At 41.6% G+C, this 19,485-nt stretch overlaps 3 protein-coding genes across 3 annotated transcripts in view; all 3 read left to right on the top strand.

The window, feature by feature from the left end:
- LOC108547891 (leucine-rich repeat transmembrane protein FLRT1) overlaps nucleotides 1-452 on the top strand; it is a 2,259-nt gene extending 1,807 nt beyond the window's left edge. The window contains exon 3 of the mRNA XM_017900600.1: nucleotides 16-452. Coding sequence (XP_017756089.1) covers nucleotides 16-452 — 437 coding nt within the window. The remainder of the gene's footprint in view (nucleotides 1-15) is intronic.
- Nucleotides 453-1,835: 1,383 nt separating this feature from the next.
- TpnCIIIb (troponin C type IIIb) lies at nucleotides 1,836-3,898 on the top strand. The gene is made up of 5 exons (XM_017900617.1): nucleotides 1,836-2,047; nucleotides 2,255-2,288; nucleotides 2,422-2,565; nucleotides 2,934-3,188; nucleotides 3,291-3,898. The coding sequence occupies exons 1-5, from the start codon at nucleotides 2,045-2,047 to the stop codon at nucleotides 3,314-3,316; spliced, it is 462 nt and encodes a 153-aa protein (XP_017756106.1). The 5' UTR covers nucleotides 1,836-2,044; the 3' UTR covers nucleotides 3,317-3,898.
- A 1,246-nt stretch (nucleotides 3,899-5,144) lies between these two features.
- Nucleotides 5,145-6,828, top strand: TpnCIIIa (troponin C type IIIa). The gene is made up of 5 exons (XM_017900613.1): nucleotides 5,145-5,283; nucleotides 5,460-5,487; nucleotides 5,568-5,711; nucleotides 5,781-6,032; nucleotides 6,373-6,828. Exons 1-5 carry the CDS (start codon nucleotides 5,281-5,283, stop codon nucleotides 6,405-6,407), a joined length of 462 nt encoding a protein of 153 aa, XP_017756102.1. The 5' UTR covers nucleotides 5,145-5,280; the 3' UTR covers nucleotides 6,408-6,828.
- Nucleotides 6,829-19,485: the final 12,657 nt, after the last annotated feature.

Below are 19,485 nucleotides of genomic sequence, written 5' to 3'. Positions count from 1 at the left end.
GCGGTGTGCTCTCGGTCCTGCTGATAAGGAGACACCCGTCGCTGCTACGCGGAAACAAACGCGTGATCCTGGTGAAGCAGCGTAGCGTGGACGCCATTGTGCTTCCGAAGGGAGTCGACATAGACGAGAAGGAGCAGAGGCAAGCGAACACGGCCTGTTATATCGGCAGGTCGCCAGAGGATGGCTACGTTACGCCTTTGCCCCCGATCAGAGTCTGGCCACCGAGTAGATCCAGCACGAGCATGCAGAGCGACGGGATTAGTTACGTGTCCAACGTGGAGCCGACGGAGTCTCAGCTAGATTCCTGGAGGCTAAGCAGAATGAAGAGCGAACTGGAGAAGGGGAAATTAGTCGCTCCACCGTTACCACCTCATCCCTGTCACTCGATCCCTTCGGTGTCCAAAGCGGTGGACGCGAAGGACGACCGCGAATATCAGGCAATCACCGTCTAATTTAGCCGCCTCTGATCTCACGCGTATTAGATCACGAGCTGTTTTACAACAATTGAGTAACGATCGTAGAGTCGTTTACCGACGTACTACACGTCTTGCAACCCGAAACGAGTCGATTCCCTCCTAGTTGGATCGAATTCCGTTGAACCTGGCCCACTGCCCGATCGTACGCGTGTCAATGTCAATCTCAATGATGAGAGTATAATCCGATAGCCTAGAGCACTTGGTATGTCGATAATCGGAAATAAAGGTTTGGCCAAAAAGCTGTCTCGTTTGATTATTGTCCACCGTATCAGCGCGAAATAGCCGCGTTCCGAGGAACGCCGATTATTATCATTGGCCAGGTCCTCGCTCCGGCGTCTATTTTTGATCATTAGGTCAGTAGTTCGGCGTAACTCGTCGAAGCTCTCTATCTGATTGGCTAAGGAGGTCAGTCAGCTTCGTGTCTGCTTCTCAGAAGCGGCTGCCAGCCGAGCTTTTTTGCCCGCTCGCGGGACTGGCAATCCACTGCAATCCTCTAAAAGGACGCAATGCCAATATCAAACCGCTGTACTGTTGGAGCCCGCTGCAATCAGTATAACCGTTTGCGTGTTCGCCCACCGGGTGCCGTGGAAATGTCCGGCTATACGCAACGGCGCGTCACCGGCTTTCTACGCCCGCTGCCAATCGTAGTTCCGCATTTGCGTGAGCTTGACATTGCCGAGTGATGTAACTTCGTATTACGCGGCCCATTTCCTCCTTTGTGGCAAATCGACTGCGCGACATCGGCATGAATCACGATGAAATTTACGTTGCATTGTCTCCATCGCCGTATATCGTCTTTGTTCTTCCCATTGAGAAATAATTTCTTTTCTCTCACATATCTTTCCACCATTTTTCACTGTAGTATATCCCTTTACAATTTTTGACTTTGGTATACCTTTTGACGATTTTTGGACTACGCTACATTTGGAGACGATCGAGGGAACTTGAAGAATATCGTGTTTCATATGTCTTTAATAGAAAATTGAAAAATTTACCAAAATTTATTTTAAATTTATTAGAAAATTCACCACTGCTGCGTAGAGGGGCAGAATGGTTTCTTTCCAATTTGATGTCAATTGCGCGAGATTTATTCGATTGAAATGTGGTAAACAACTATGGCCAGCCGAAAAGTGACTGCACGGATATAGTTAGCGAAGGTTGTTACCGATAAGGTACCTATATTATTATTAATGATAATTGTAAACAATTATACAATAAGGAAAGAGCAATCGATTTGGACGCCAACGTAGTTTGTCATTCATTTATTGCATCAGCGGGCAACATGTTTCGCAAAGTATGATACATGAAAAGGTCCCGATTAAGAATCTTTTTATAGTGCCTTTAGATCGACAGATGATTGGTGATTATCTATCGACGCTAATAAGAATGCGAGATTGCGTCCGTGCAGCTCTACTAATTAGTTTACTAAGCCTCAGTGTGACATCTCGATCGGTACAGTAAGTTGTTCAGAAGCGATTGCTTAGACGAGAACTGTTAATCCTTTACCTCTGTGATACCTGTGATTAATTGGACGAACATTTTTCTTAATATATCGATTCGCCGACATAATGGTAATTATCAAAATTGAACCATTGAACGTGACTTATTGCTTTACCAAGTTAAATGAGACGTTAAACAACAATTATGTGCTACAGTAACAATTTCCCAACGTTATTCTTATAATACGACATATAGTAAAGTTTGAGTGATCTTTATTATTTAGTTAAGAACGTTTAATAGTTCCATTACGATGAATAGATTTTCTATTTTCTTTTTAGGATGATATTCAACTCAGCAAGGACCAAATTGCACGTGAGTTCAGGCTACCAAATTCCACATAAACGAATAATAAAATTATCTTTTATTATTATTATTAGAAAATTAATATAAACCTGCATAAAGTTTTAAAGCAAAATTTTCTACATTCGTAATTTGAATTTCACAGAACTCAAAATGGGATTCGACGCGTTCGATCCCGACAAGAAGGGGACCATCTCCAGTGACACGGTCGGTACTATTTTGGGCATGATGGGCATGAAAATTCCATCTGACCAGTTACTATTGGTCATATCAGAGTTCGACCCTTTCGGTAAATCGACTAATTATAAATCTACGATTCACGGTCCACCAACAGACCTAACTCTTTGTACACCAATGGTGCCATTATGGTATCATTTGCCCGATTATGGGCACCTATAACCCGACCATCGAGACATTGATAGCTGCATCCTATTCCCATCGATAGAGATGGAAACTAGGACGGAATTAAACTATCGAATAAATAAATTAACAGACGTTTGTTACATTTACATTTTGAAGGAAGACATTGCAATTTAATCGTTAAACCTGTTGGTCGACCAAATTGGGAAATTCCGAGAGCGCAAGAGCACTCGATCAAAAATTCCATGGCAACCACCTAACTCTCCCTTTTTCTCTCTCTCTCTCCCTCTATCTCAGGATCCGGAGAATTTAGTTTCCAAGAGTTCTGCGGCCTGGCGTCCCGATTCATGGAGGAGGACACCGACACAGAGGCGATGCAGCAGGAACTACGAGAAGCTTTCCGACTGTATGACAAGGAAGGAAACGGTTACATCACCACCGACGTGTTCAGAGACATTCTTCACGAATTAGACGATGCATTGTCTCCGGAAGAGTTAGACATGATCATCGATGAAGTGGACGCTGATGGCTCGGGAACGGTGGACTTCGAGGGTACGTGTCTTGGAAGCATGTAGACCGATCCGACCAAGCGATCGCGTAACCCTGAAAATCCGTGTGTACGAAATATCGAACGAAGCTCGTTTCACGTTACAGAATTCATGGAGGTCATGACAGGCTAAATTATCACCTTGGCACGAGGCGGTCGCCACGAGAACGCATACAAACGACGATACCGCCTGTCCTATACACGTGGAAGCTACGATTTATCGAGACACTGTTGGCAAAGTATGAAGTTAAAGGTTCGTAGGTGATGTCTGTTAGGGAGGCGAACCAGACGTGGATATAGCTGAGAAAGTATTTCTGCCCTGTCCGTCGCCTTTGGACTCACAATCGGCTAAAATGTATTTCTATCTATGCCGGAATTAAACGGCAGCCACGCGGGCCCCTAGCGAGGCATGGCTTCTAGAAACGGGTTTGTATTGACGGATATAAGTTCACGTTTCCGCGAGTTTATTGCACGGAAAATAAACCGTGAAGTGGCTTTAACGAGCCGTCGATTGAAAGGAGATCGGCTAACATTGGGTTATATTTTACGCGCGATTCGAGATTGCGAGGGATTTACGAACTTCGTGCTTTGCTACGATCCACTTTAACCATCGTCATACACAACACGACAAACCAATGTAATCATACGAATGTAAATTTAAGTCTAAGCTAACTTGCGTAAGATTGCGTGTATAATAAAGGAACAAGAAAAAATAGCAGACTCGATTACTCTCGTTTATTTACCTCTCTGTTTATCACAGTGTCGTTGACTCTTGGATCCACCGCACAATTCTTTCTAGAAATAGTATCAGCGATATCGTAGGAAGATAACGAAAGAGCAAACCCTGTTCGCGAGCGTTATTTCGTCCCGCGAATCGATTCCCAAGGAAACCAAGGAAATGACTATTCTTGAACTAAATGCAATATCGCGTTGAGAGTGTATTATAAGAAACACTCGAGCCCGTTCGAGTAATAACACGTGTGCCCTCGAGTTCTAGCAAATATAGCTGCAAGACTGGTCCATGCTTCTGGTCCCTGCTAGTTCGCACGCGTGAACCAGGATTTTCGGCGCGGCGGGTTAACAATACGTAGCGAGAGATGGAAACGAGCAAAATGCCAGAATCGGCGCTAATATCCCGAAAATATAATAGCAGGCGCGAGGCATTATGAGCGTATAATTAGCTGCCTAAGAATACGACGGATAGGTTTATTACGCCGAATTGTCTCGGAAGACGGTACAATATCCGGCCTCGAGCCAACTTCGCCTATTGTCGCGCCACTCTTCTCCGCCATATTGGTCGTGTATCGCCAACATGGCGGCGCCGAAGCTCCGATAACCGGGCGGAGCGGGAATTTCTTGCGAAACCGAGCTTTTACAAAATACCAAGCGTAACCCTCCTGGACGTGCTGCTATGCTCGTGATCGCGATAGCGATAATATGACGCTGGCTGACGTAATCCGCTGGCGATTGACTCACAAATGGCCGAAGCGTAAGATCTGCCGTGTAAATTCGGGAACGAGGCAAACAGGAATCGCGGAAATTTAACGAAAATTATTCGTAATTATATAAAAATGTAGAAAACTCCGTTATCTTACCTTGGCGGAATTAGGAATCGACGGAATAACAATATTTTTGCGTTAGGTAACGACCCATGTTAGAAACTTGGAATAATTTGAATGTTTGGAAACGTTTCCTCGGTTGAACCGGAATCTAGTTGAATCTAATTTCATTTGGAAAATCGAGGAATACTATCAACGGGTTAGAATGGCTTTCGTCGACTCGTTGCAGTACCGGCTCGATAGCGGTAATGCAGCGATCCAAGATAGACGAGGAAATCGGGTACGTTGCCTCGAATTTCGCACAATTGAAGCCCCACTTCCGCGGAAACCGAGAGTGGGGAGTGTCCTCGATGAATTTGAAAACCGCTAGAGTTCCTACGTAGATATTACCCGGTCAATCACGTGCCAGAAGATCATCCTAATGTCCACATAAAACAGAAGTCCACAGCCAGAATCTGGTGCATACCCGGATAAGCCGTCGACGCTCTCGTGTGTTAACACCAGTCTCTAAGGCCGTGCATCTCACGATCACTTCGTCATGGTGCGTTGTTATGAAAAGCGATCCAACGTAAACGCTACCGATCCTCAAGCATCAACCGTTAATAATACCCCTTTCGTGCATTTCGAATAAATTTTTCACCCTCATCGCTTCAAATCTCATAGCGAATCGTGATATACTGTGCTGCAATAAATACATTAGTTTGGTGATGATTTCAGGATGATCTGACCAAGGATCAAATTGCTCGTGAGTAGTCGCTTTTGCTTCGTTTATAACCAATTATCCTTAAGTGTACGATTCATCGAACGCTATTGAATCTTTCGCAGTCCTGAAGAAGGCCTTCGATGCCTTCGACCACGACAAAAAGGGTAGCATCGGTACCGACATGGTGGGCACCATACTGACCATGTTGGGCTACGAGCTCAGCGAAAAGACGCTGAAGGAAATCATCACCGAGGTCGACGAAGATGGTAAGAATCTATCAACTCTGCCGAAATGATCCAGCGAAATATCATTCCGAACGTCTTCGTCTGTGACAGGATCGGGACAACTGGAGTTCGAGGAGTTTTGCACCCTGGCTGCTCGGTTCCTAGTTGAAGAGGATTCGGAGGCCATGCAACAAGAGCTACGCGAGGCGTTCCGACTGTACGACAAAGAGGGCAACGGGTATATAACCACCGCGGTGTTCCGCGACATTCTTCACGAGCTCGACGACAAATTAACACCACAGGAGCTGGATATGATGATCGAGGAGATCGACGCCGACGGCTCGGGAACGCTGGACTTCGACGGTAGGCGGCACCCTAGATTTTCATAGCACGTCAATCAATCTAATTACCGACGCGAACTGGAAGCTCGGTATGTCGGGTGCAGCCAACGCGGGAAATCGTGCTGCACATTGCAAATTACAGGGAACGCCGTTCGCCAAGAACCCATCAGACCAGTTAATTAATTGACGCTTGTCGTCTACCGAGTTCGAGCATTTTCACTCGGGGCAAACAAACGGGAAGCAGGCTTCTCTATTCGCCAACCATCGAACACCTTTGAAACCTTGCCGGACTTCCGGCTCGAGACGTAGTGTCACGTGCCGATTGCACGATTCCGCGAATTAATTCCGATTTCTCGTTACAGAGTTTATGGAAGTCATGACCGGTGGTGACGACTAGATTGCAAGGTGGCTAATCAGGATGGACAGGGCTGCGATTGAAAGCGACGACGACTGGCACGTGTGCTGTTCCGTATCTGGACACCAAAGAGTTCCACTGTATCCGACTGGTAGACGCGTATGCTGACATGGTCGACGACTGGAGACAATCCCTGCGTCGGATCGACGATGATCTTCGACGGGTCGACCATCGAGATGGCGGTTCGTCGCAGAATCCCTGATAGGGAAGATGAGAATGAAGTTCAATAAAGATTCCAAAGTTTCAAACCGAACAAAAGGCTTTTCTTGATTACAATGAGTCGAGTGACACGCCGGTTCTAACATTCGTCGAATTACCTCGTTGCAAACCTAAATATCGTAACATCGATAGAAGCGAAAGTCGAGACTGGTCGGACCGATTGGTCCCCTGAACACCTGCAATCGGGTCTACGCTGGCACAACGCGGTAGAAGGTCGAACGGGGCTGTCAAACCAGGAAAAGTGTGCCCAAAATCCGTGTAAACTGTCAGGGATAACGAATGCGGAGTCTCGTCGGAATTGTCGAACTCTTCATCTACCGTTTGCTTAATTGAAACGTAAGAATTTGTCAACGATTGGATCGTTGAACGATCGTTAAACGTGTATGAAAGTAATAAAACGAGGATTTTTTATACGAAGAAAGCGTTTTTATTGCACCGGTATTGGGTGGCGTGCTACTTCCTTCTCCGTGTTCCGTGATCGGAAAGATCTGTGCACCTGCAAGCACACGGGAGCGCTTTATCCGAGCCCAGGTAGTGGCTAGTAATTATAAATTCAGCGGTAAGCGCCGATTAAGGAAATACATCCTGGACGTTAGGAAAGATTAACGAACAGCGATATTCTTGGCAGCCGTTCATTTAGATCGTGTCTACAAGCGCAAATTTAATTCACCGCTCACTCTTACGAAAAGTGCGCGTATATGCTAATCTGATAAATGCCCGCTCGTGTCCGCGTCACTCCATATTTTCTTGTCCAAGTTCGTTTATTTACTCGAGGCTGTAGCCTGGCCAGGATCACGGCACGGAACAGTTCCATTCCAACGTCCGCGTGCAAAAACGCGGTAGACGTTCGTAGTCTTCTTTATTTAGCGATTACCGTTCCGCTTATCGTGTTACAGGCATAATTTAAAAGCGTTCTGCGCCTTTCCGCGCCTCGCGACGCGTCTACGAGGCCCAGAGAACGGTCAACTAGGGATTGTGTCATCGGTAGAACGGTAGAACGGTAGCTTCATAAATTACTCGAGATCCCGCGCTATTTACCGTTGGAAAACTTTGTCACGAAGTTAATGTACTGTACATCCGATACACTAGCCAAATTTCGAAATGTCGCGAGCAGTGGAACACGGATGGCCGGATGATTGGGTCGACCAGGCGGGATTCGAGTTCCACCGTGCACTGATCGCGACTTCGCCTCATGCAATGGACGTAGATCGTACGTATTCGTCGGTTATTGGTACCATGGATGGATTATCTCGGTGGAGTTTCAGTGATCGGTAGATTTGAAGTTTCAGAGAGATGCTAAGGTGGGTGGCTGAACGCGAAACACGAAATTTGATATCTTTGGCAATTATTAGTTTTCGAGGTGAGGAAGGAAAATTTTGCTGTTAAATTGGTGTAAAAGCAGCACACATTGGCATGCCTAATAAACGATCGACTATTTGACAGATGGCAACGACTGCTACATACAGTAAAGATGGATGTATCGTTATTTAGGCAGATTTCGATATACAGGCAATATCTTGGAGATTATGTTACAGATAGCGTTGAAATTTTGAACTTCGGAACCTCTTTCAGAAATGCAGTAGATTGTTTACTTTCACAAAGAATTGGAAGTTCCAGGTGTATCATTTAATTTAGTTTAAAGCGGAAAAATCACAATGGTCTCCTAGTTTACTTCATAAGGAACTGAATTTCTGACAAAGCTGCTATTTCCAATTCTTCGATTCCAAACTACAGAAGTCTCAACCTAACCCGTCAATATCCGCTGTTATTCCACTCCCTACCTTCTTAGTTTTATATCTCCATCGTGGCACCGAAATAAAAATTCCTCCTGAAATACCTGAAATTCAAATCTCCTAAAGAATCTCGTAAAATCCTTGTCGAATCAGCAAAAACATAAACGGGAAACAATTTCACGAGCAATTCCTTTCCGTAGTATTCACGGACGCGGAATTACTGCAGTCTTAGGAGTCATTTCGCGAAATCAAATCCCGCGGCGTTCGACTCGGTGTTTGAGACTTCGACACGGAATTTCCTGTCGGAGATTGAAAGGAGCAATCGCGAGCAGCTGTCGGTGAACGGGAATCGGACCGTCAGAAGTCGTGCCAAATCGGGCATCTGAAATGTCCAGAGACGTCATTATCCCGGCAACACCCACGTACCGAGGCAATCGGTTTCCAGTGGAAATGGCCGCTCCGTAATCCCTCTGCTCTCAGGATACTCCGGCTAATGGTTACCCCTAGCTAACGCTGCGCGAGAAATTACGCGCCGAAATTATCGCCAACGAGACCAAACGGTGAATTTCGCAAGCGTGCGTATCCCAGGTGACGGTAAGTCGTAAATCAGGTTTAAATCGCGAGTCACATCCGGTTTTCTAATAATTCCGCTACTCGCCAGTGGTCGACCCTCTAGCTTAAGGACCTTTTCACGCAGACCGGACGGATCTGTTCGGTGTTCAGCATCCGGTTGCCAGTTTTTACCCTCTGTGAAACGTATATACTCGAGATAGTTCACGTGTCTATTCGGTGATCAGAGACTGGATTACTATTGCGTAGAATCTGGAATGTTCTCTGATATTGCACGCCAGATACCCGGTGTCGAAGTATATCGAATTTATCGCATATCTGACAACGTGTCGAGTCAGTGAAGGTAAACAGAGGTTGGTGAGAGATTCGTGTGACAGAATTTTGTTTTTAACTCGTCTCGTTAATAGTAAATTTCTATCTGTCAGCTACACGACAGTGGCGAGAGCGTTTAATATCGCAGGGATGTTGGGGGTACAGGGTGTATAGGAAATAGCGATACAACTGGGCGAGCAATTTTATACGTAGTTTTAAATGAAAGGTAAAAATAAAAATGAGCGGAAAAGGGTCGTAAAAGAGAAAATCAGTGAAAGCGAATGGACACGATGAAAATCAGATCCATCGAGAGAAACGTTCGTTCGGAACAGTTTACAATATCTGCAACGTTACAATCCAATGCTTGCAACATTACAGTGCAATATTTTTGGTGATCCAGCGGGTGACAGGAGTTTTAAGGAAAAAATTATAGAAACGAGAGACGATCCACGATCTTCTCGAGGAGATAGAGCTGTATCAAGCTTAGTAGTCAGAGGTGAGAGAAAATCGCGAAGTGAGTTGTTTCAAGTTGTTTTTCTCATCTCATATACATCACTGTTCACCCAACCACGTTTTACCTACAATTTTATCTCAATAATACATATAGTTACTACGACTTTTTCATTTAAAGCTTCGTTTTTTAGGAAAATGAGGTGCTACCGTGATTTTCAGGATACCCTGTATATTCCCAATTCTATATACCTCGCGCACCATTCGTTTAGTGGACGCGAGTTTGAAACGTACGAAGAGCATCGTATCTAACACGGATAACCAGCCAGATACGTGTGAAATGGGCTTAATGGAATAAACGTCGAGCAGGAACGCTGGAATCGGAAATCGAATTAAATTCGTTTGTCTCGTAATTTATGGGATTTATTCGATCGACGAGCGAGTCGCGTTCCGGACTACGGGTTTTCAATTGCACGGGATAAAAGCAGAACTAATATCTCGATCGGGAAAAAAGAATTCGCAATTAATCGGTAGTTATGTTAATTTTATGAGACAACGAGGGAGAGTGTTAGCGTTCGAGATATAGATAATCGACTGGTAGATTAAGTTAAATTGAATTAATTTTTTCTGCCCCTTTTTTCCATTCTCTCCTCTTGCCCCTTAATTAAATTCACCCGGAGGAGCACTAGCCTCGTGTACCTTCGGCACGAATATTGCCACTTGCCACAGCGCAGTTGAAAGCGACATTAACTCCTTACTTTAGATCCGTGCCTGCCGGTAACCCGTTTGTCCGATAATTTCGATAAGGTGTACGCGACTCGTGATATTTCTAGTGAAAGAAATGCGCCTTTCACCGGCCAAGCTCGATTAACTGGGGACACGTGGCAGCTGAAATTCGCATTGTGGGTACTTTAGCTGCCGAGCCACGGGTGACAGTAATTACGGAGAACACGGAATTCGTTAATATCTCGGGTGTGATCAAGATAAGTCCCCATGGGTAGCGTTGAAAAATGCGTTGCAGAATGTCGAGAGATTGGAAGAGACGGGGGAGCCTTTTCAAAAGCGGCTCGACGACTCTAATTAGGACTACGGGTTTCCTAGCGAAACGAATATCGAGGCTCGTGGACATTAAAATTCAATCACATTTCAATTATGTGTTATGTACACGCCTCCAGAAGACCGGGACGGGCGGAGAGACTTTTGCAGGGCCATTGGGACGAGAACGAGTGGTTGATTGAAAATTAACGAGCGACAGCTCTGTCGAAGGTGGCAAGCATTGGTCGCGAAACGAAATTCGAACGACGAGTGTCGAAGTATGTCGCGATTGGTATTGCGAGATGAATTTTCGCTCGTTCGGAAAACGGACAAAATGTATGGAGGCGATATATTTTTAGTGTCCGAGTTTTTTAATGGGAACCCTGTCGATGAGGAATGACAGGTATTTCTCGAAGTGTCAATTGTATTAATGGATAGGAATATAAATTGTAATAAAATTACAGGGATAGTTGATAGGTGTCAGTCCTTATTCGTGTGAAACGGCTGCGTGTATTTTTAATGACGTTTTTATCAAGGTTCTTGATTACAATATAATTAAAATTACAACACTAAGTTAGACAAATTGGTCAAGATATCGTTTACATCATTCCTGGAACTTGTTTAACGACTACAGCGGATTTCCATTAGTAAGATTCTTTATGATAGTTTGCTTTAAATTGATGACTTAGCCATCATCGAGAGAATATCTCCTTGTAACGTAGATGGGTAATACGAGTCAATATTAAAGACGAGACTGAAATAAAGAACGAGCGTTTTCAACGAACGACTAATTTTCAAATCCTGCATTTCCAAATTTTCGTATTTTTAATTTTTTTCGAATTTACAAATTTTCAAATAACGTTTTCGAATTTTCATCGTTTCAGATTTACTTAACGTTAAGTTCTTTCGCTTTCAAATTCCTCAATTTCCGAACCCTTAAATTTTCGAATTTCTATAATTCCGCTGGATATTATACAATAGTTAAATATACACAATAACGCGCGGCATAATAAAATGAAATTACTTTAAGTAGAAAGCGCACTAGCGTAATGCGCTTTTCAAAATTTTATTACTCGCTGATCAACGATATTCCTATTTTGTGAAAGTTCATGCGATTATGGCACACGATACCCCGTCGTGACTTTTATTACTGTGAGACAAAACGATTAACCCACTCAACAACTGGACTAATTCCTTCGCTTATCAGCGAATACAATAAACCGGAATTATAACCGCATGAAAAAAGTCTAGGGAAGAATAGCGTTGCGTTTATGGGAAGCATACGGTACCTGCGGAATAATTCTGGTAAAAATTTTAATTAGCATCGCAAGAAACCCGTAGATCTCGTTCCTCATCGCGATCTCGATTGATCTATACGATAAACAAGATTCACAGCCGGTTCCAGTTCGTCTGATACAGATAAATACTCTTTCACTCGAGATCTTGCGTTAGATAGTTCATCTATAGATCGAGCTACGCCTCGTGCGATAATTACACGTTTCGTGCAAAAATATTCAGAAGCACAGTCTCGTGAATTCATGCTATTCGTTCCGAGACATCGAACCATAATTCCTATTCAGATAATATCGAACCAATCGATCCTCCAATTATGCAAACTTCTTCGCAAGCCCAATTGAGAATCAATACGCAAGCTCTAAATATGCAAATAACATCGGTGCATAAACCATACTTTGAATCGCATGCTGCAACGACAAAGGAGCCAAAGCAAAGTTGCAACTGAAACCCTAGATCCGAACGTTTCAGCTTCGACTATTTAAATCGACGTGCATCTACGACCACCATTCTGGTCGGATCGAACCTCTCGCAGGTGTATGGAGACCATTAAGCATTTGCTAAATCGCAACAGAGGAAATGAGAGGGAACTTTCCCCGGCGATTAAGTATTAAAGCAAGCAACTGACTGTTAGAAGTTCAAACAGCTATATCTACCTGTTCCTTTTGCGAAAATTAACGACTATTTCCGCTACACGCTCTCCGCGGAAACCATAAGTCAATAAGAAGGCTAATTCGACCTCTACGCCTACGATGTCGTGGGATTTCGATATCGAGAGACCTCTGGCACCACGAATCCTAACCACGGGCCTAGAACGCCATGATCTTTGGGTCTTGGAACCCTAGACGCGATAACCTTGACTATCGTAGAACTCCATGGTGTTACAAGACGCGATTTTCGGGTCACGACACTGGGAGATTCTACGACCACTTTACCACGTCCCTCTAGGTTCTACGACCTGTGATTCTTCGAACCCTGCTACCTTGGGGTGATTACGAAATTGATTACACGACTGCGAGTTGTTGCAGAGGGTATCTTGAATCTCGTTTCTGTGTAATTTTGTTTTTTTTATCCCGGGATAGCTCATGTTCTATTCATGAGTTTAACGTGACTGGGTTGCAGTTCTTCTGCTTTGTGATTGAATTTTGATTGGTCTACAGCGACGTTCACCTTTCGTGATCTTACGTCGCATTAATTTACCTCGTCTATTTTTATTTTAATCCGTATATTTATTTCCGAGTGATTTAATTTCATTGGAATACGTTTAAGGAAATTATTTGTTAAGGAAATGTAAAAATCGAGTCAAACTTTGAACAGTATTATGAACCTCTTAATCCTCCTAATTATGAACCTGTCGGGATTGAACGATATGACCTGAACAATAGTAGAATAATAATAATTCGAAGACTTTCTGCCATAAAACGGTAAATAAGAAATCGTATGCAAATTAAGACGTAGAATTATTCTACTTCGAGATTCCACGCATCGTTGGGTAATCTTAAATTTGGTATGTTAATTACACATCGATCTTTGGAATCTGATTGAATGATAACTGAGAGTCACCCCTCGCGCGCAAAGGGTTAATATGCGGACAATTTTTGGTAATCCTGTAGTTATATATGCTTGAGAATAAATGTTGAATCTTCCACTTAAAATCTTTTTCACAGTATATTTGATGTAAATAACATTAATCGGTGATTTACTGATATCCATGCTCGGAATGTCTCGTTTGTACCGTTCTCTTTTTCAATCTCGTGTCGCGTCCAGAGCGGGAGATTCGAAAGAGAATTCTCGTCACACTTACATTTATGTTGTCTTCGTTTTCCAATCGAATAGTTTCAACTTTTTCACCGTGCTTTATTAAGTTGCCATGTACGTAATTATCCTCTTCTGCGGCTGTCTTTCTTATAATTGCCCGGGCGTTTCTAGGGTACGTTCAATTTCGGCACATTTACGCTTGATTATTGACCCAAGTTCGCTGTGCGAAAGAGAAAGTAGGTGAAGGCTAGAACGAACGATTTGCTACAATTACTCGTAATCTTCTAGGTGTTACACTTTGCTAACGAAGCAAATCCTGAGACGAGAAAGTGCTACCGGCTAGAGTAGGCGTTCGATCGGCGTTTGGCTGGGAATACCAATAGAGGCAATGCCGATCGAGAATACCAATTTGGTAATAGCAAACGTGGCCTGACCACCTCTTTTACTAGAAAAAATGACCGCAAGACCTCATATCCGTACATGGGACCAGAAACAGTCTTCTCTTTCGGATCCCTTTAATCTCGTAATTTTCCTCTGCTTTACTTTCCTTTTCCCCATTTCCATGAATCTATTACACTACGGAATATTTATTATCGTGTCTCAATTTCGTTTTGCCCATTTCCATAAATCAATTGCAATTATACCTACATTGGTCTCAGCACTTTGCGCGAAGTGTTCTAGATTTTCATATCCACCGTGAATCAAAGTTGTAAATAGCGAATCATAAAAGTGGGTTGATCAAGAAAGCCGAAGATAACCTTGAAGTTATACATTTTTATGGCTCACGACCGGAAGTGGAGGATATAGCGACTGCATATTATTTACTCTTATCTTCAACAACGCTATATAACGTGAAATTTACACGGATAAGTGTTTATATTACGCGAGACTTATTTTATGTACTCCTAAATGTATCATTATACCTCATTATCATATCATTTCTTAGACGACTGAATAATTTATTCCCGGCAGTTAATACCTTGCTAAAAAGAAATCAAGCGTACATTTGGCTTTTGCAAGATTTCAATATTTCATCCAGATCATGCTCAAAAGAATTTGCCTTTATATCTTGAACGTGACTCACATACTGTAAACACCGGAAGAGATGACGATCCTCCACGCGCACAGGTTAAACACAGTGATCATTATCAATTTGACCTAGAATTTCTATTACCGACCCTCGGATACTTTACCCTAGCATGTCCCAATTACGCTGTTTATACAGCAACAAAACGAGAGGAATCGTTAACATTCCTCTGACAAGTCCTCTCACATCAACCTTCAAATACGTAGCTTGCACTAGAACATCTTAGTTGCTACACACCAACACATCCGCACGGGAATAATACCTAATCAAATACGAAAAATTGTTAACATTCTTCTCTCAAACAGGACGAAGTTCCGGTTCTAGGGGATTAAGGTTTCCTCATTTCAAGATGTGATTGTATGGAAACATTCTCGAGCGAACACTCGCTTCTCGAGGAATGCAAATGGTTCACACGTGTGTCCCGTAGATAGGTATTCACCTCGAATGAAAATCAGATAACAGGAATGCGATCGATCTCGAATGAAAACACGCGATTAGCGAACGCTCTTGTGACATCATATGCAGCTGATTTGCATAAAGTTGCATCCATAGCGGCGGCAGGTAGTTCTCGAATTACACAATATGCATCGGTATTAAACTTATCTGCTATAAACTTGGCTGCATTCCACCATCGCGATGGCCTTGATCGCATTTCGTTACCGAGTTCAATTTGTTTTAAGCATGGAGGGATATCGTTCACGAGAATCGGCTCGAATAGACGATGTTGTACTTTAAAATTTAACAGGTTAATGTAATTTTTAATTCCATTAATAGCTAAAAGAAATACCAATGGTTAATGAAACATTCACTTCAATTGTTATTTTAATGCTTAAAACCTTTCTATTTATAAAAGATCATCTTTGTCATTAAAAACTTTTGTGATGATTTTAATTATATTAATTTATAACATTTTTGCCGTGGCGATTAAGCACATTTTAATTTGTGACTTTCGTAAAAGAACGATATTTTTAGTTGCTTAATTTTATTTGTAATTTGTAATATAATTATTTTTAATTGTTTAATTTTAATAATTTATAATATTTTTGACGTGGAGATTTAGCATATTTTAATTTGTAACGTTCGTAAAAGAACGATATTTGTAGTTGCTTAATTTTATTTGTAATTTGCAATTTAATTATTTGTAGTTGTTTAATTCTATTAATTTATAACATTTTTTTCTTAGAGATTAAGCACATGTCAATTTGTGATTATTGTTAAACAACGATATTTGTAGTTGCTTAATTTTATTTGTAATTTGTAATTTAATTATTTGTAATTGTTTAATTTTAATAATTTATAATATTTCTGACGTGGAGATTTAGCATATTTTAATTTGTAACGTTCGTAAAAGAACGATATTTGTAGTTGCTTAATTTTATTTGTAATTTGTAATTTAATTATTTGTAGTTGTTTAATTTTATTAATTTATAACATTTCCTTCTTAGAGATTAAGCACATGTCAATTTGTGTTTATTGTTAAACAACGATATTTGTAGTTGCTTAATTTTATTTGTAATTTGTAATTTAATTATTTGCAGTTGTTTAATTTTATTAATTTATAACATTTTTTTTCGTAGAGATTAAGCACATTTTAATTTATGATTTTCGTAAAAGAACGATATTTGCAGTAATTTTTTGTTATTAATAAACAGAAGGGACATCATTTTATATTCTGCATTGATATTTTAACACATGGGTATTTCAAATATGTCGCATCTTCCCGCGACAATGACGGATAGTCTGTCCCCCTGCAGGCAACGTCAGTCAACGCCAAATCGAACGAATCGGTAACGCATGGCGGAATGTTTACGTGCGTGAAAGTAAAACTTTCAATGTCGGTACGAAACGTTTAGTGAAGTTGTGTTATCTGTGATTAATGTTATAAGTGCTGCAACGGTCGAAATATATATTCGAGAAAAATAGGGAGCAGTATCGGTGATTACTTCATTAACACTGCAGCTATAGGTTACCTATACAGTATTGTCGTAATATTAACGAACGAGCCACGCCCCACGTTTATGGAACTGACAAAACATTATTAACATCAAGATATCTGAGTGTCAGTATTTGTTCAAATGAAGTATGCCACACCAAGAAGAATGTGATGTTACATAGTGCATATAGTGTATAGTGTATATAACACAATACGATATGTGTAGTTATAACGTGTCGATTATAGATTCCACATTTCGATTGTCCATTGCAATATATGGTTGACTTTGGATTGAAAAGGCAGTTATTTCAATATGGGATAATAATATAGTGTAGCTAGATAATATCGACTGTCGATTATAGATTTTTATTGTCAATTGCTATATTTAGATAACATACAAGAGGAAAGGAAGTTTCTCATTAGTAGTGACCAATCTTCTTCGGTATTCACGACCAATGTGGGAAACAAACAGACGGGAGGGAAGACTAAAGATACACATAATACCGCAATATAGATTAAAGACAGTATATTTCGATTGTGAATCGCGATAGTTAGATAACGTAGGTTGACCAAGATACTTGTATAATAGTTTTCCCAATCTTCTTTCGATATTCACAATTCAATTATCAAAAATAGTATCAGAAGTACCAGCGGTTCTCAAATCGTTCTGCATAGTTTACCTTTTATCACTCATATATACTAAATTGTGATTTCGGTTAGGATTTTTTTGCCTATTAGCGCCGAATAAACCGCTGTCTGCCCATTCCAATGATTTTTCTTCGATTTTAACGGTTCGTTAGTGAATAATAGCGACCGAAGTGGGAGTGATTTCCAAAACGTGCTGCGCAATTAAACGTTGTGGCTTATATTTGCAAAATTTGGAGTAGGGATTAGGTTTAATCTATTAATCCGCGTTCGCTGATCCGTTGGCTACTAGGATTGCCCATTTTTATCCGGTTTTGACAGGTTGTTAGTGAATAATAGCGACGGAAGTGGAAGTGAATTTTAAAACGTGCTGCGCAATTAAAAGTAGTGGCTTATATTTGCAAAATTTGAAGTAGGGATTAGGTTTAATCCATTAATCCGCGTTCGCTGATCCGTTGGCTACTAGGATTGCCGATTTCTATCCGGTTTTGACAGGTTGTTAGTGAATAATAGCGACGGAAGTGGAAGTGAATTTTAAAACGTACTGCGTAATTAAACGTTGTGGCTTATATTTGCAAAATTTGGATTAGGGATTAGGTTTTATCCATTAATCCGCGTTCGCTGGTCCCTTGGCTATTAGGATTGCCGACTTTTATCCGGTTTTGACAGGTTGTTAGTGAATAATAGCGACGGAAGTGGAAGTGAATTTTAAAACGTGCTGCGCAATTAAACGTTGTGGCTTATATTTGCAAAATTTGAAGTAGGGATTAGGTTTAATCCATTAATCCGCGTTCGCTGATCCGTTGGCTACTAGGATTGCCGATTTCTATCCGGTTTTGACAGGTTGTTAGTGAATAATAGCGACGGAAGTGGAAGTGAATTTTAAAACGTGCTGCGTAATTAAACGTTGTGGCTTATATTTGCAAAATTTGGATTAGGGATTAGGTTTTATCCATTAATCCGCGTTCGCTGATCCCTTGGCTATTAGGATTGCCGACTTTTATCCGGTTTTGACAGGTCGTTAGTGAATAATAGCGACGGAAGTGGAAGTGAATTTTAAAACGTGCTGCGCAATTAAACGTTGTGGCTTATATTTGCAAAATTTGAAGTAGGGATTAGGTTTAATCCATTAATCCGCGTTCGCTGATCCGTTGGCTACTAGGATTGCCGATTTCTATCCGGTTTTGACAGGTTGTTAGTGAATAATAGCGACGGAAGTGGAAGTGAATTTTAAAACGTACTGCGTAATTAAACGTTGTGGCTTATATTTGCAAAATTTGGATTAGGGATTAGGTTTTATCCATTAATCCGCGTTCGCTGGTCCCTTGGCTATTAGGATTGCCGACTTTTATCCGGTTTTGACAGGTCGTTAGTGAATAATAGCGACGGAAGTGGAAGTGAATTTTAAAACGTGCTGCGCAATTAAACGTTGTGGCTTATATTTGCAAAATTTGAAGTAGGGATTAGGTTTAATCCATTAATCCGCGTTCGCTGATCCGTTGGCTACTAGGATTGCCGATTTCTATCCGGTTTTGACAGGTTGTTAGTGAATAATAGCGACGGAAGTGGAAGTGAATTTTAAAACGTACTGCGTAATTAAACGTTGTGGCTTATATTTGCAAAATTTGGATTAGGGATTAGGTTTTATCCATTAATCCGCGTTCGCTGGTCCCTTGGCTATTAGGATTGCCGACTTTTATCCGGTTTTGACAGGTCGTTAGTGAATAATAGCGACGGAAGTGGAAGTGAATTTTAAAACGTGCTGCGCAATTAAACGTTGTGGCTTATATTTGCAAAATTTGAAGTAGGGATTAGGTTTAATCCATTAATCCGCGTTCGCTGATCCGTTGGCTACTAGGATTGCCGATTTCTATCCGGTTTTGACAGGTTGTTAGTGAATAATAGCGACGGAAGTGGAAGTGAATTTTAAAACGTACTGCGTAATTAAACGTTGTGGCTTATATTTGCAAAATTTGGATTAGGGATTAGGTTTTATCCATTAATCCGCGTTCGCTGGTCCCTTGG

The sequence above is a fragment of the Eufriesea mexicana genome, unplaced genomic scaffold, assembly GCF_001483705.2.
Source record: "Eufriesea mexicana isolate 0111107269 unplaced genomic scaffold, ASM148370v2 scaffold1312, whole genome shotgun sequence".
NCBI classification, from domain to species: Eukaryota; Metazoa; Arthropoda; class Insecta; order Hymenoptera; family Apidae; genus Eufriesea; species Eufriesea mexicana.
The sequence above is the reverse complement of the archived record's forward strand: the minus strand, read 5'-3'. Positions and strand labels throughout refer to the sequence as shown.

Excerpts from the sequence above, each read along its gene's own strand:
- TpnCIIIa (XM_017900613.1), top strand. Across the intron at positions 5,488-5,567 it reads GACCAAGGATCAAATTGCTC|TCCTGAAGAAGGCCTTCGAT; the intron begins GTGAGTAGTCGC and ends AATCTTTCGCAG. Across the intron at positions 5,712-5,780 it reads CACCGAGGTCGACGAAGATG|GATCGGGACAACTGGAGTTC; the intron begins GTAAGAATCTAT and ends CGTCTGTGACAG.
- TpnCIIIb (XM_017900617.1), top strand. Across the intron at positions 2,289-2,421 it reads CAGCAAGGACCAAATTGCAC|AACTCAAAATGGGATTCGAC; the intron begins GTGAGTTCAGGC and ends TGAATTTCACAG. Across the intron at positions 2,566-2,933 it reads ATCAGAGTTCGACCCTTTCG|GATCCGGAGAATTTAGTTTC; the intron begins GTAAATCGACTA and ends CCTCTATCTCAG.